The 15,288-nt window shown below is 38.1% G+C and overlaps 1 protein-coding gene across 1 annotated transcript; it reads right to left on the minus strand.

Annotated features, from left to right (window-relative positions):
* Positions 1-3,072: 3,072 nt before the first annotated feature.
* Positions 3,073-14,699, minus strand: med1l (mediator complex subunit 1-like). The gene is made up of 16 exons (XM_067377701.1): positions 14,610-14,699; positions 12,324-12,399; positions 12,178-12,232; positions 9,546-9,678; positions 9,429-9,457; positions 9,256-9,327; positions 9,103-9,177; positions 8,945-9,021; positions 8,801-8,866; positions 7,884-7,995; positions 6,163-6,287; positions 5,943-6,058; positions 5,476-5,674; positions 5,254-5,355; positions 4,947-5,049; positions 3,073-3,490 (listed from the first exon to the last, which is right to left on the minus strand). Exons 1-16 carry the CDS (start codon positions 14,697-14,699, stop codon positions 3,133-3,135), a joined length of 1,788 nt encoding a protein of 595 aa, XP_067233802.1. The 3' UTR covers positions 3,073-3,132.
* Positions 14,700-15,288: the final 589 nt, after the last annotated feature.

The raw sequence follows: 15,288 nt of genomic DNA on the forward strand, positions 1-15,288 counted from the left end.
AATGGCTTCATTGCGCCAACACTGCTGGTGACACCACAGTCGGACGTGGTACGGTCTGTAACTTGAACGGCATGACTCCATTCGGACAAATCGCCGACTAAGTCTTGGAAGCCGGTGTCACACCAGTAATCATCGTCTTCAGGGTCACTGCTAGTGATATGCTGAGAAGTCTGATCTAAAGGGGAACATCATTAATGTTAAATTCACAAATGGTAGCACATGACACCAATAAAAATGTGAGGTAAAAATTATACATTTATTTCTAAATACATCTATTTATTGATGAAAATATTTAATTAAAGTTCATCATATATAATGCCCATGTCTCAATCAAGGTTGCCAAGTCTCATGCCACCATGCTACATTTTGTTCCTGGAGATCTACCTACCTGCAAAGTTTAGGTCCAGCATTACTCAACACACCTGTCTGTAATTATCAAGTGCTCCTGAAGATCTTTATCTGATTCAGGTGTGTTTTATCAGCGTTGGAGCTAAACTTTGCAAGTAGGTAGATCTCCAGGAACAGGATTGGGCACCCCTGTTGTATTCAACAAATTTTAAGTTACAGACTTTGATGTACACCCAAAAACATGCCCTGCCACATGGACATGACATTTACCATCAGTACTACTTGCAGCTGGTATGACAGTCACATCAGCATCCTGCTCCTCTTTTTCACCCTGACCTGAGCTGGTCTTGAATTTTTTTCCAGCTCTCCGAAGCAAAGAGAGAAACTTACAAGATCTCGTTTTCCTCTCTTTCACTTTTTCCCCACCAATTGGATGTGGATGGGTGTCCACTGTATTAGTGTTTGATTGTTGCAGTGTACAGTCCTGTAAACTGTTCACACTGACAGTATCAACCGTACAACAACAAGAAATGTGTTGTCCCATGCTGAAGGTAACTGAAATCCAGAATCGGTGAAATATGAACAAAGGCAAAGTGAGCAATGAGCAAACCGAATCATTATAGAGCTTTATAACAGTGTGGCGTCGCGTTCTAAAATCGAACTGTGACGTCACGGCGTCTGCTGCTTGGGGTGATTTCGGTCTGTGGGCGTGGCTTCTGCGTATGCGGTTTTTTTTTTTTTTTTTACTGTACTTTTAGCATTCGGGAAATCGTCGTATCGTGATCTCTGGTTGACGAATCAATGCCTTGTCATCCACGGTGTCGATTCACGTTCTTTCCCGGTAAGAGTGGCTTAATTTGCGGTATAAATGTAAGATGAATAGCATGAATTAAAACGCGCCGTTCAGTCATCGCAAACACATGTGTAGGCTTGTTAAAAGATCATTTAAACATTGTATGAACTATTAATCAAGCTCTTCTTCGTAAAAGTGTTACAATCGCGTTTGCTGTCAAAATAATTTTCTATTTAACAGTATTGTCATAACGTTAGTTCTTTTGAAGTAGACTGTATCACTGCAAAACAATACTTAATGTGTCCCTATTTATTAGCATAGTAATACAGCCGTCAAAAAAAGCAACACTAGGCTATATGCAATGCTTTTAACAATAAATGTGACCACTTATGATTTTGTCAAGCAGAGGGTCTCATGCTGTCAAATACTTTTCCATGGCCTTGAATTTTAATCTCACCACAGATGTGACATTTGAAGCAGGATGTGGATTACTGTATTGGTTGTGTGCCTGTATTAACTGAACTTTGGATGTTCTGCATGTGCTTCACATTATCATACAGAAAATATTCTTTGAAGCTACTTTTATTTTTTTAATAAAATTCGTAGGTAAAAAAATATAGTGTAGGCCTAGTTACACTCATTTTTAAGTATGCTTAAATGTTGAAATGTAGGCATATGGCTGTAAAATTCCTGGAGCAAGATATTCAGGACCACATAGCAGCCTACAAGCAGACATGTTTTAATATTGCAGTTCCCAAGTAAAATTTGGTAACTTGTGCACTTTAATTTAGTTAAGTTACAATTGCTAACATAAATTAAAACAAGGAGATTTTACTTAAACTTTGGTTAGGCTCAAAATATAAAATGGCTTCACACATAACTCTCTTAAATATATGGCAGTTTGACATTGTTTCCTCAGCAGTGGTTGAAAAATTGCACAGAACATTACAGTACTAATATTTATGGAAGCTTATTTCCGACATAATACAAAAAAAAAAAATGCAACTTTTCCTTTGCAATTTCCTTGCAAAGCTTCTCTCGTTGACCACAGATTTATAAATGATTCTCATTACAAATTTGAGAAGATGGTTTGGCACATGTTGTGTTTTCAAATTCACACAATCTTTACTCACATTTGCTACTTGGCAAGTGTTAATTTCAGACCCTTGCTGAAATACTAAGGGTGTCCCTTACACAGCCACTTGTACAATATGACCAGGAACAGCTATGATTTTTTTGTTGACTTTAAAGAAATTCAGACCTCAATTCATGATAGAAAACCACATTTTGTAGAGCTTAATGTTGCTCAGCCCATTTTCAGTGCTGCACTTATGTTCTGTCCTCTAGTTTGTATTTCCACAGCATGAAGGTAAGATCTTACAGATTTATCAATTAACTACTCATTTTAAAATCTTCCCAGTCTACTGACATTTGTTATGACAAACATTACAATGCTCATGATGATATTTCGTTAACATTACAATAAATAAACCCACTTCACCAGCTAAGTACTCTTCAACAGCAATGCAATAGAAATACCGCAAAAACAGAAGTTCAAAGACAAAATTTTAAAGATGGCTGCACGCTTGTTTCTCGACCGCGTTAGGTCTATAAGCTCTTATTCTTTTCTCCCTTTTTGTGATGTATATCCAAGTGAAACGGCTTCTGAAATAAGAATGTAGGGCGGGGACTGATTGGATGGTGGTGGTTTGCTATTGGTGGATTTGGTGATGTGAGTGACAGGTTGCCCCACCCTTTTCTTTAGAGAAGTCACTGCAAAGGGGAGGGGGAAGTTATTTTGATTAAATATTGAGGCACATGACTTAAAAACAATGATGTGTACAGATAAATAATTTATAATGAATACTGCAGTATTCCATAAAATAAAAAGTTAATTTTGATTTCATGGTGACTTTAAAATAACACCTTTATTTAAGATTTGTCTAAAATAGAAATCTCTTAAAATATTCTCTTTAGTAAAATTGCTCCTACTATAGAAGCTCTGCAGGAAGTCCACTAGTCACCCAGTGTGAATAGACACCCAGAGAGGCACAGGGGGAAGGGTTAGCAACAGCATCTGTATTCACATTATCAGCCACTGGGGAAGCAACAGACATAACATAGTAGCCTGGAGAAGAGTCCATCCTCTCCTCCTCAATGGCCTCATGGGAGACGGAGGCAGACGGATAGACAGCACTGATGATCTCTGGAACAGATTCGCCCGAGTGAGGAGTTGATGTGCTCTCCATTGCAGTGGTGAGCTCTGGGTCAGCTGCAGGTGAGGGACGGGTTGTCAGGCTGGACACTTTCCTGCGTATGGCCCTCATTGTGATGGGGATGGACATGCATCTGTAGAAAAAAAAAAAAGAAGAAAAAAAAAAATCAAACTTTGATGAATGAGGATTCATTAACAGAGAAAGTTTCCACAAGCTGCAGTTCAGGACAAGGCTCAATTTTAAAAGCACTTTTTTTTTGTTGTAGTTTGTTTCAAAGTCAAAATCTGTGACAACTACACCATTACAGGTAAGTGAAAGCAATCAAATTAGCCCAAATATTTACTAAACATGGAAGGTCTGGACTATGGAGGATGTAAAGAAAGTTTTGAATAAGAGGCTGTTTAATCTTTGAGGATTACAAGTGGGTCTGTCAATAAGCTTCATTTTGGAAAGCATCTCATTTTGCTATAAAGGAATAGATTCCCCCTCAGAAATGATTCTTTTATTGTGCCTCTTCAGAAGACGGTATTAAACTGCTCCACTCATATGGATCTCTTAATAAACTTTGTGAAAAAAACAAAAAAAACAATCGGATCTTTGGATCAACATCACGTAAATCCACAAATTTCTCCTGAAATACAAAAGTTGCTGTTTAACTAGGAGAAGAATAGAATGAACTTTATAGCTACCTACATAATGTGTATATGAATAAAAAAATGCCCCTTGATGCCTCGCCTGTAAGTACCTGATGACAATTTTCATTTTTGGGTGAACTATCCCTGTAAAGGGTTCAAATTATCCCATCATTTGCTCACCCTCAAGCCACCCTAGGTGTATATGACTTTCTTCTGTCAGCCAAACACAATCAGAGTTATGCAAGCCCAAAAAAGCCATCCATCATAAAAGTCATCCTTACGACTCCAGGGGGTTAATAAAGGCCTTCTGAAGCAATGCATTTTTGTAAGAAAAATCCATATAATTTAATTAATTTAAAATCAATATAAATAACTTTTAAACTTAAAATCACTAGCTTTTGGTAACAGCCATCTGAGAGAGTCAAGTTCCGGTGTATCGATAAAATTAAAATTCTCATTTTAGACTTCCAATTCATCCTCTGCACCTCTGTATTCGTCAATACGTCCACTCTTCCACTGGAACTAGACTTGTCATTATAGTTTATAAAGTTATAAATATGGATATTTTTCTAACAAAAATGCATCGCTTCGCATCAGAAGGCCTTTATGAACTCCCTCGAGTCGTATGGGTTACTTTTATGATGGATGGTTGCTCTTTTTTAGGCTTCAAAATCTAAGTTACTATTCACTCCCATCATAAAGCTTGGAAGACCCAGGATATTTTTTTTTTAAAGAACTCAGATTGTGTTTGGCTGAAAGAAGAAAGTCATATACACCTAGGATGGCTTGAGGGTGAGTAAATTATGGAATAATTTTCATTTTTTGGTGAACTAACCCTTTAAGTATCAAGTAAGTTTTTCACATTCATTTTAACCATCTAAAAATGCAAAATGACATTACCATAATCGGTGAGCATGTGGAGTGGTGTTGCAAACAGCAAAATGTTGGACGTACCGCATAAGGACTCTGGATATAAAGTCATCCAATTTATGATCCACAAAATCAGGCATCAGAAGTCTGCAGCTCACCTGATTAGAGTCCACCACCGTAACCTGAACTATAGTGCAGGAAACAACATTTCCAATACTGAACATATGCTGATAGTTTCCACAGGATGTGCTAAAGTATGATGCAAAACAGTTCAGTTAGCATGCAATGAATTCCCTTAAAGTTTTAATATTATAGACTATACTGTATAGCGAATCCATTGTACATCATGCATAAACCCCCAATATAGCACAGATTGTGAATGGGTCCTTACGAACAGCCAGGTGGTTGCCATCATCAAGGCTGAATGTAACAGAAAGACAGTGGTCTGATTCTGGAAGGACCTCACATCTCAGGTCATACTGTAAGCCAGCATCTACAGTATAAGAAAAGTGAGAAGGCAAAAGCTTATATTATGGCAAATTAGACCGATTGGCAAGAGAACATGTTGCCTGGCCACTGCCAGCTGAATGCATGAATAAGTTGTATTAATAACCTATGAGTTGGTTGTGGTTACTGAAACAGCTTGCCAGTAGGACATTGATGGCAGCCTGATGGCGAAGGACATCCAGTAAGGCAGGGACGTGGCCGGGGTGATCGAAGGGGACTGTGTGAATTAAGGCTCCTTTGCATGACTCGCGGCCCCATTCGGCCCCAGGGAACACATAACTGTGGTACTCGGAGGCAGGCAATGGCTGAGAAATGTGAAAGACAGTAACCAAGGAAAATAAGAACGAAACAGAGAAGAGCAAAATCAATGAAGGGCTGCTTCTGCTGTCCCAAAGTAAACACTCTTCTAGCATCAAAGAATGACAAGTACAATTCAATGCAAATAACGCTCTGCAACAGTAGCCAGTAATGAACAAAACAACAGTTCTGAATATGTCACCGTGTAATAAATAGAGTTATCATGGCTAACATAGTTGTTTATGTAAAGTATAGTGGCTTGGGTTGCAAACAGACCACAACAAACTGAACCCAGTCTGTCCAGGATATCTTGGAGTTCTGCTTTTTGTTGGTCTTCAGGAGAAGTTGGGGTAGAGGCTCCACCTGCAGGTGTTTCTCAGACATAACGCCATCTGAGTAATGTTAGGAGACTGGTTACTTGGCAAAGATACATGATATTGTTCAAAAACATTTTTTTTATAGAACAAATCTTTAAGTGTCCCAGTGTATAATGCACCTGTGATTTTGCCCATTTTCTCTATGAAGGAATTAAGCATGGGTAACGGTGGCTGTAGTTTGAGAAGAAAGGTAGCAGGGAGTAATTCTGAGCAGGATTCAGTGAGCGGCTGAAACACTGGAAACCTACAGAAAAATAAAGATTTCGGCTGATATAAAGGGTCAGAAAAACCAATATTGTACCATTCATTCTTCTCTCTATAGAGTTAAACTACAGTTAAAGAGAACTGGGAAGGTTTAAAAGAGTGAGGCCTGTTTACACCTGGTCACTTCATGCATTTTCTCTGATTGGATAACTATCTGATCATGAAAAGTGCATGACTAAAAACCCTCCAAAATGCTTTCTGGATGGATTTAAATCAGAGTATCTCTTACTAAGAGCATCTCTTCAGTGAGCCGCCGTGCAATCTGACATAAATTAAACTGTGTATTCGAGCATCTACGACACCAAACTTTCAATCATCTTCATTAAAAGGCACAATATGTAATATTCACCACTAGAGGTCATTTATTCAAAACAAAGGCATAGATTGATGACGCCTTGATTTCACAGAATCATGAGAGGTGTTTTCACCACGTCGACAGCCAGTGGAGAAGAATCTGACAGGACACGGGCAGAAATCATTCATGGATGAGCAAATATATTAAAGAATTAACATTACTGTAGTATGAAGCAGGGTGTGGCTGAAAGCTGCTGGAGCTGAACGAGGCCGCTGGAGCAATTGCTAATGAGAAACGAGTGTGACACATGGCTCAAGAGCAGTGGAGCTTTTATTATGCCGCTGCCGACCGCTTCCACTTCTTCCGGTCAAGCGTATGTGGGGTAAAGCAGTGCTGTTGATCATTTTAGATACATTTGTGTGTTGAAAGTTGTTATAATGCTACTCTGTGCGTTCACTCAGCGGCAGTAAGCTAGATCAATATTAGCCATGGTAAAACATGGTACTCGCTGTAAATAAAGAAAACTAGATTTAAACAATAAGACTTACTGTGTTGAGTTATATAACATGGTTAGTTTTCTGTCAATGAATGTATCCAAACAGTTGCTCACCTGTCTAATAAAACAATATATAAAAGCGTCTTTGGTGTTTCTATGGTTTCTACAAAATAAAACCGGAAATCGAGGGTAATGCAGGTATGATGTGATAGGCGACGCACAGACATGGTCCGTGTCCTGGTTAAAAATGCCTATTTCTCTGAATTTAAACATTCTTTGAAACATTTGGGATAATGTAAATACACAAGTCAACAAAATATATAACATTGTTCTAGTGGTTTTTGGATATTTTATTCCAAAAATCGTACATATTGTGCCTTTAAAAGTAGTGAGAATGATCTTAGCATTGCTGATGCCATGCTCTCTCCTATTGCGGTCTTGGACCTTGAAAAGTCTCATATCTGTTGCTTTCGTTGACATGAATTCTGTTGAATTTGCATATAATGTGAACTGAAGATCAGATTTCACACAAGTTCATGTGGCAAAGTGTAAATGGAACCACTTTAACAAATCGAATAGCTATCCAAACAGTAAAAATGCATGAGGTGACCAGATGTAAACATGCCCCTGACTTCAACTTACCAGTTCCTTGGCAGACTCTGCAACCCTTGTGTTAGCAGCACAAATTTCTAAACATTAGGCGATAATGGCTTACTACTTTTTTACATGATCTGTAGTGCTGCTGGCTCTCATTTCTGATTGGTGAGAAACACTCCACTACTCACCCGAAAGAGTCGACCTGGGGTGGAGAAGAGATCAGCGATTGCATCTGCAGCCTGTGTGAGACGTCACTGCTTCCCACCGTTACCAAAGCCACCCGGCCACCACTAACCTCACCTACATTGAATACAATAACAATATGAGCACAAGGCTTCCACACTGGAATCGTAAGAGTAGCATGGAAATTATTTTACTTGTTGCTCTGCATTTCATCTGAACATTACATTAAAGGGTTAGTTCACCCAAAAATTTAATTTCTGTTATTAATAACTCACCCTCATGTTCCAAATCTGTAAGACCTTTGTTCATCTTCAGAACACAAATTGAGACATTTTTGATGAAATCTGTGTGCCATGATGGTGAGTTCTTAATGGCAGAATTTTCATTTTTGGGTGAACTAACTCTTTAAAGGTGCTCCAAGTGATGTCACGCGTTTTTAGGCCAAAACATTTTTTGTCACATACAGCAAACATCTCACTATCCGCTAGCTGCCTGTCCCCTGAACACACTGTAAAAAAAAAAAAAAAAACACGGTCTCTGTAGTCGCCACAAGCTCCGAAAACGGCAATTAAAACAAAGGTGCAACCTGGACCACGAAACATAATAAACATGCTCCAGCCAATATCCGACAAGAATGATTTTAAATGCGTGTTCATGACTGTTTCAGGAAGCACGGAGGGGAGGGGGAGGAGGAGGAGGAGGGAGGGTCTAGCGAGCCTCTGTTTTGTTTGACAACACTTCGAACGTCAATAGGAAGTTACTCCACCCAGGATCACTTAGAGCACCTTTAATATTGATGCGAATTGATTTATAATAATGAAAATATTAAAATATAAGCTACTTTGAAAAGTTAATAAGTACTATAACAGTACATAAATAATATTAAACACTGCATTAGAAGTTACAAGTAATGTTTTAATACCTGTGCCGGACAACCCCATGAGAACATCTAATGGACTTATGTAGTACTCGATTGTCATTGGACTTCCTGTGAGAAAGGTGGCGTGAAAAAATGCTTTAATATTTCTCATAAAACATGATTCAGCACTGTTTTTCCCTCACGTACCATCTCTGCCAGGCTGGACGTTCCCAATCCTGCCATTCATAATGAGGTCAACGTGAAGGTCACTTTCTCTCAAAGATCTGCACGTGTAAGAGGCATTATCACATTATATGATACATTCATCCTGAAACATGTAACTTGTTAGTGCTAGTTTCCCACACCTTGGTAAATGGGATATTTTGAAGAGATCAGTTTCCAGGTGCCGAAGAGCAGTGTAGACTTTAACCTTGACATCACTGCCAGAGCACACTCATGATTAGAGAAATATACAAATATCAATTGTTACCTCTTCATCAGATAGCAAAAGGCAATACCTTTCTCCTTGGATGTTGTAAAAGGAGACAAGGTCATCCAACTTTAGAGAAAACTCTTGAAATTTCTTCATCCTGTGGGAATACGAATACATTTTTACTCCCAACTCTAAATAGGCTAACTTTATTTTAATATACTGCATGTTTCTTATGAAATAAAGAACATTTCTATTTACCTTAGCAACTGAAGGAGTGATGGGCTGGACTTAAAAAAAAAAAAAAAAAAAAAAACATACAAAAATTAATGCAGCTCACAGAATCTTTTCCACACATTTAAAAGCACTTTGTCTCACCACAGGAGCTTCACCGTGATGGGCTGCCCTCACATCTTCCACCCTTCCTCCCGGCAGCAGCACCACCTCGATGTAAAACATGTCTGCTGTCAGATAACACACCGTCTCTGTGGGGCTCAAATGTGACCCCAATCTACAAAGACCAGGAGTCTGTCAGCTTCAATGACAAGAGCCAGCTGTACAACGAGTTTTAAGGAAGTAAAGCAATGAAATATGATAGTGATCTAATTCAATATTGACAAAGTATCAAACTGGGAGGCATGGAAACAAAGACGATTATGCCAATACAGTTTGAAAAACAATCAAACACTGAAACTTAATATGAACAATCAATTCAACACAGCTTAAAGGATTAGTTCACTTCAGAATTCAAATTTCCTGATGATTTACTCACCCCCATGTCATCCAAGATGTTTGTCTTTCTTCAGTCGAAAAGATATTAAGGTTTTTGAGGAAAACATTCCAGGATTATTCTCCATATAGTGGACTTCACTATGGTGCAACGGGTTGAAAGTCCAAACTGCAGTTTCAGTGCAGCTTCAAAGGACTCTACACAGTCCCAGCCAAGGAATAAGGGTTGTCTAGCGAAACAATTATAGTTCTTAACCACAAATGCTTTTCTCGCACTGCTCTGCATTACGTAATCACGCTGGAAAGTAGTGATGTGTCGTTCTTGAATGATTCTTTATTTTGAACAAATCTTTAATGTGACTCGGGAAGAACGAGTCGTCTCGAGGGGTGATTCGTTCGGTCGCGCATGCGCAATATTCTATAGGTTCTGTACTGCTAGTAGTAGTTCACCCGTTTCAGTCAATGCAGTCTTCTTATACATATATAAGACCAATATGTCAAGTCTGCCTACGAAAAGCAATTATACCAGCAAACTCAAAATTGGAGTAAAAATGAACAAACTAGGCTATAAATACTTTGTATTGTAGGCTTGGATTAATATATTATATAGCCTAGTGTTGATGTTCAGATAGACAGTCAAAAATAAATTAATCAATATTTTATTTATAACAGGGTTATATTTATTTATAAAATAATAAGATCCTCAAGAAACCGTAACAAAAACATAGTGACAGAAATGTCAGAAATAGTGTATGGATCTGTCACGTCATTAAGGAATGACTCAAAAACCCGAAAGACTCATGAAATGAACTAATCACTTCTCGCTCCCTTTTTCATAAACTGAAGACCCAGGTAAAGAATGAATTAATCTTTTCTGTATCTTATAGCATTGTAGTTTTGTATTGTTTGTAGTGTGATCAACATTTGCGTAAGTAGTAGATGTGTTGGGGAAGTAACACGTAACATTTTAATTACATTTTGCTAAAATAAACGAAATGACTCGAAAAGAGATTCGTTCATTTTGCTGAACGAGACTTAAGTCAGAGTCAGTAAAATGATCCGAACTTCCCATAACTACTGGAAAGTACCGCGGTAGGGCGAAAAACTCATGTTTGCTTTGTAGACACTGGATCGGTACTTCCACTTACATCACGCGTGACTTTCCAACGTGATTACGTAATGCGTGGTGTATCACACAACTAGTGCAAGATGAGCATTTGTGGGTAAATCTAATTTTTTTTTTTTTTTTTTTTTAGAAAATTACCAATCATTTCACTAGATAAGACCCTTATTCCTTGGCTGGGATCGTGTAGAGCCCTTTGAAGCTGCATTGAAACTGGTGAAGTCCACTATATGGAGAAAAATCCTGTAATCTTTTCCTCAAAATCCTCAAAAGAAAAACAAACTTGGATGACATGGGGGTGAGTAAATTATAAGGAAATTTTAATTCTGAAGTGAACTAATTCTTTAAAAGTGTATGTTCCATCTACATATTGCGGAAATTACTGTATTCAAACAGGATTTCCCGAATAATCCTTCCTCCTACCCTACCAGTTTTACACAAATACTGCCTCAATCTCAAAATTTGCAGTTTAAAGGCCTCTATATACTTCAAATGAAATCGAAGAACGAACTGATGTGACGTAATTTCAGACAAAATCAGGCCAAAACGAAGTTCGTTTTGGAAGTTCGAAACAGCTTGCCAAAGCGAACTCACAGGAAAAGTTTGCTCCAGCTGCAAAACACCTTCGTACTACCATTGGTTCATAACAGTAACATAATAGGAGGTGATCCATCCGTCGAGGTAAGATCTCCACGGGTGAAAACAAACACACTGGATAGCCGCTTAATAGTAAAAATACAACTTAATTTTCTGTTGAAATGAGGCACTGACACTGTTTTCATGTTTGAGACCGTAAGGCTGCTTGTTTTTAAGCAATCTATTGAATAAAATGCCATATAAATGAACAAGAAGTGACTTTAGCGGAGTGCTAGTTAGCTTGCACTAACATACCCATGATGTTATGATCTGATGCTTTTATGCTTTCTATGAAAAATGCTTGCGGATCTCATTTTTGTTTTGTTTATTTCGTTACCGAGTGGAAAGGACCCAGCACATATTTACATATTCATCTAAACGTAGCTCTCAGCAGTGTGGGGGCAGCGTCAGATGTTCGAAAACAGTATATTGCTGCAACATTTTCCCTGCAAATGATCTGATGTTAATGCATAAAAATGTTATAATCTGAGTGCAATATGTCCATATAGGAAAAGATCAAACCCTTTTTGTTTGGCAATCATTTCTAGTCTGGACACCATGGCTGCCAAGGAAGACACTGCAGACAAAACACACAAACAATCATAAAGAGAAAAATACATTTTTGTTATTCAAATAACTATAATAATTTAATTCAAGGACATCCTCACCATTGAGTGCCTCATTGATCTTCTCAAGACATTTTGTGATTGGCTCACAAACTCTCCCATCTCCTTTTGTTTTTTCCTACAATGAAAAATATTCCTCAGCTGCTTGTTCCTCACCACAGAAAAACTGAGAAATGTTGAAAATCCCTAAAGGAATGACCTTCTCAGACAAATATACAACCCCAAGTGTAGCATGCAGCGACTTTCCAACCAACAAATACCATTATGCACCTTACAGCTGCTCAGAGAGAACGCAGATTAAATCATATTTCTGGAGCGGGACCTGCTGTTAGCATAGTATTTTGGCAATCCACAATAGTCTTAAGCTCCACATCTGGAATGGATTTGGAAGGTTGTGTGCACACATAATGGCAAACGTCTGAGGGTGATGACTGCGAGACCCAAGATAGGACTCTATTTGGCTAATGCGCAATAAATGACCCAACCTCGACCTCTTCCACATGACATCATTCTGCTTTAACATGCATACATGTTATCTGGTTTGATGGGTAATGTGAATTTAAGTAACATGAACAATTTCTGACTTACTTTACTCACATCATTCCACACTTGATTTTCTTTCTTTTATGAAACACAAAAAGAGATGTTTTGAAGAATGTCAAAGCTGCTGGATGGTCATTTACAAGGCAAGCACCACTTTGCGTAATAACCTTAAAGGATTAGTTCACTTTCAAATGTATATGACTTTCTTCTTTCTGATGAATACAATTGGAGAAATATTAATATTATTTATCCTTTTTTATATTAATAAAGGCCTTCTGAAGTGAAGCAATGGGTTTGTGTAAAAAAAAAAAATAATAAATTCATATTTAACAAGTTATGAAGTAAAATATCTAGCTTCCGCCAGACCACCTTCTGTATTCAAGTTACGAAGAAAGTGTAAATTGGCTTTGCGTCAGTTTCACTTTTTCCATAAGTTAAATAATAGGGAAAGTGTAGGACGTAGCATACGTTTTTTTGAACTGTTTTACACTTTTTTCATACATTAAATACGAAAGGTGGTCTGGCAGAAGCTAGATATTTTACTTTTTTTTTTTTTTTTTTTTTTTTTTTTAAAACAAACGCATCGCTTCAGAAGGCCTTTATTAAAGGATTAGTCCACTTTTAAATAACATTTTCCTGATAATTTACTCACCCCATGTCATCGAAGATCAAGATCAATCGAAAAGAAATTAAGGTTTTTAATGAAAACATTCCAGGGTTATTCTCCTTATAGTGGACTTCAATGGCCTCCAGATGGTTGAAGGTCAAAATTACAGTTTCAGTGCAGCTTCAAAGGGCTTTAAACGATACCAGACGAGGAATAAGGGTCTTATCTAGCGAAACGTTCTGTCATTTTCGAAAAAAATACAACTATATGCTTTATAAACACAAAATATCGCCTTCCACGTACTTCCGCTTTCTGCATTCTTCAAAACGCTTACGCTGTATGTCCTACACCTTTCCTATTCTACTTACGGAACGAACGTGACGGCAGTTTAGTTCTTTTCCATAAGTAGAATAGGGAAGGCGTAGGAAGTACAGCGTAAGCTTTTTGAAGAGTACGGAAAGCGGAAGTACGTGCAAGGCGATATTTTGTGTTTATAAAGCATATTGTATTTTTTTGGAAAATGACAGTTCGTTTCGCTAGATAAGACCCTTATTCCTCATCTGGTATCATTGAAAGTCCTTTGAAGCTGCACTGAAACTGTCATTTTGATCTTCAACTGTCATTTTGCCATTGAAGTCCAAAAAAAACCTTAATTTCTTTTTGACTGAAGAAAGAAAGACATGAACATCTTGGATGACATGGGGGTGAGTAAATTATCAGGAAATTTTTATTTAAAAGTGAACTAATCCTTTAACCGCCCCAGAGCCATGTGGAGTATGTTTATGATGGATGGATGTGGATGGAAGCACTTTCTTCTCATTACTCATTTGTCCCGTTCACTGCCATTATAAAGCTTGGATGCGTCGGGATATTTATTAATATTTCTCTGATTGTGTTCATCAGAAAAAATAAAGTCATATACACCTTGGAAGGCTTGAGGGTGAGTAAAGCTTGGACTAATCTCCATTTGAAATAACCCGTGCTGCAGTTCTATGGATGGTTTGACCTCAAGGTCTCCACGCCAGTCACATGACTGAAAATTCTGAATGGAAAAGAGCAGCTCTGACAAATATCTCCTTTTCTGCTCCACAGAAAAAAACACATATGGGTCTGAAATGACAAATGAATTTATTACAGAATTTTCATTCTTGGATGTAGTATTTCTCAAAATGTCTTACCATGCATCTTCGGACCAGTTGAATAGTCTCATTCCAAGATTTCTCAGCATATTTGGACTTCAAGTCAGACATTAAGGTTTTGGTCTTCATACTTGCAGGACCTATGAAAGACCAGCAGTAAACAACTGCATGCTTTTAATTTAGATTATTTTGAGAATTGTTGTTGTATAGCCTTCTTCATAAGAAACAACATATCCTAAACCAGCCTAAGCCGTTTGTTTTTCTGGTCTTTCAGCTTGTTTATGGGATTTGGGAACTTGTCAGCTGAATAGTAATAGTTTAGAGCGGCTTAAACTAACTATGACCAGCAAGTTTAGATTGTGTCTAAACGAAAATACTATGACATTTCACTTTACCACGTTCGCTCTTGGACTCCATTTTGGCCAGGACACTTGTTAATTACGTTTACACTGCTGCTCAACAGATTAGTCTCAAAATTAATAACATATTACTCCAAGATAAGTATAAGCATGAACGTTCAAACTTCAAAAAGACTTTCTACAAGTCTTCTGGCTGCTAATTAAGTTCCCGCGCGACTCTAATCAACGCCGAATCTGGAGGCGGGCGGCGAAGGAGGGAGGGGGGATTGCGTGCGCATGCGCAAACAGCCGCCGTGCGCTTCCCTGCATGGAAAACTGAAGCGGATCCATGTGACCCGCCTATCGGGATCATCATCGGC

This window comes from Chanodichthys erythropterus, chromosome 23 (assembly GCF_024489055.1).
Source record: "Chanodichthys erythropterus isolate Z2021 chromosome 23, ASM2448905v1, whole genome shotgun sequence".
Lineage (NCBI taxonomy): Eukaryota > Metazoa > Chordata > Actinopteri > Cypriniformes > Xenocyprididae > Chanodichthys > Chanodichthys erythropterus.

Excerpts from the sequence above, each read along its gene's own strand:
- med1l (XM_067377701.1), bottom strand. The coding sequence starts at position 14,699 with ATGAAGACCAAAACCTTAATGTCTGACTTGAAGTCCAAATATGCTGAG. Across the intron at positions 8,867-8,944 it reads CGTCCAGCCTGGCAGAGATG|GAAGTCCAATGACAATCGAG; the intron begins GTACGTGAGGGA and ends CCTTTCTCACAG. Across the intron at positions 5,050-5,253 it reads TGGCAACCACCTGGCTGTTC|TTCAGGTTACGGTGGTGGAC; the intron begins GTAAGGACCCAT and ends CCTGCACTATAG.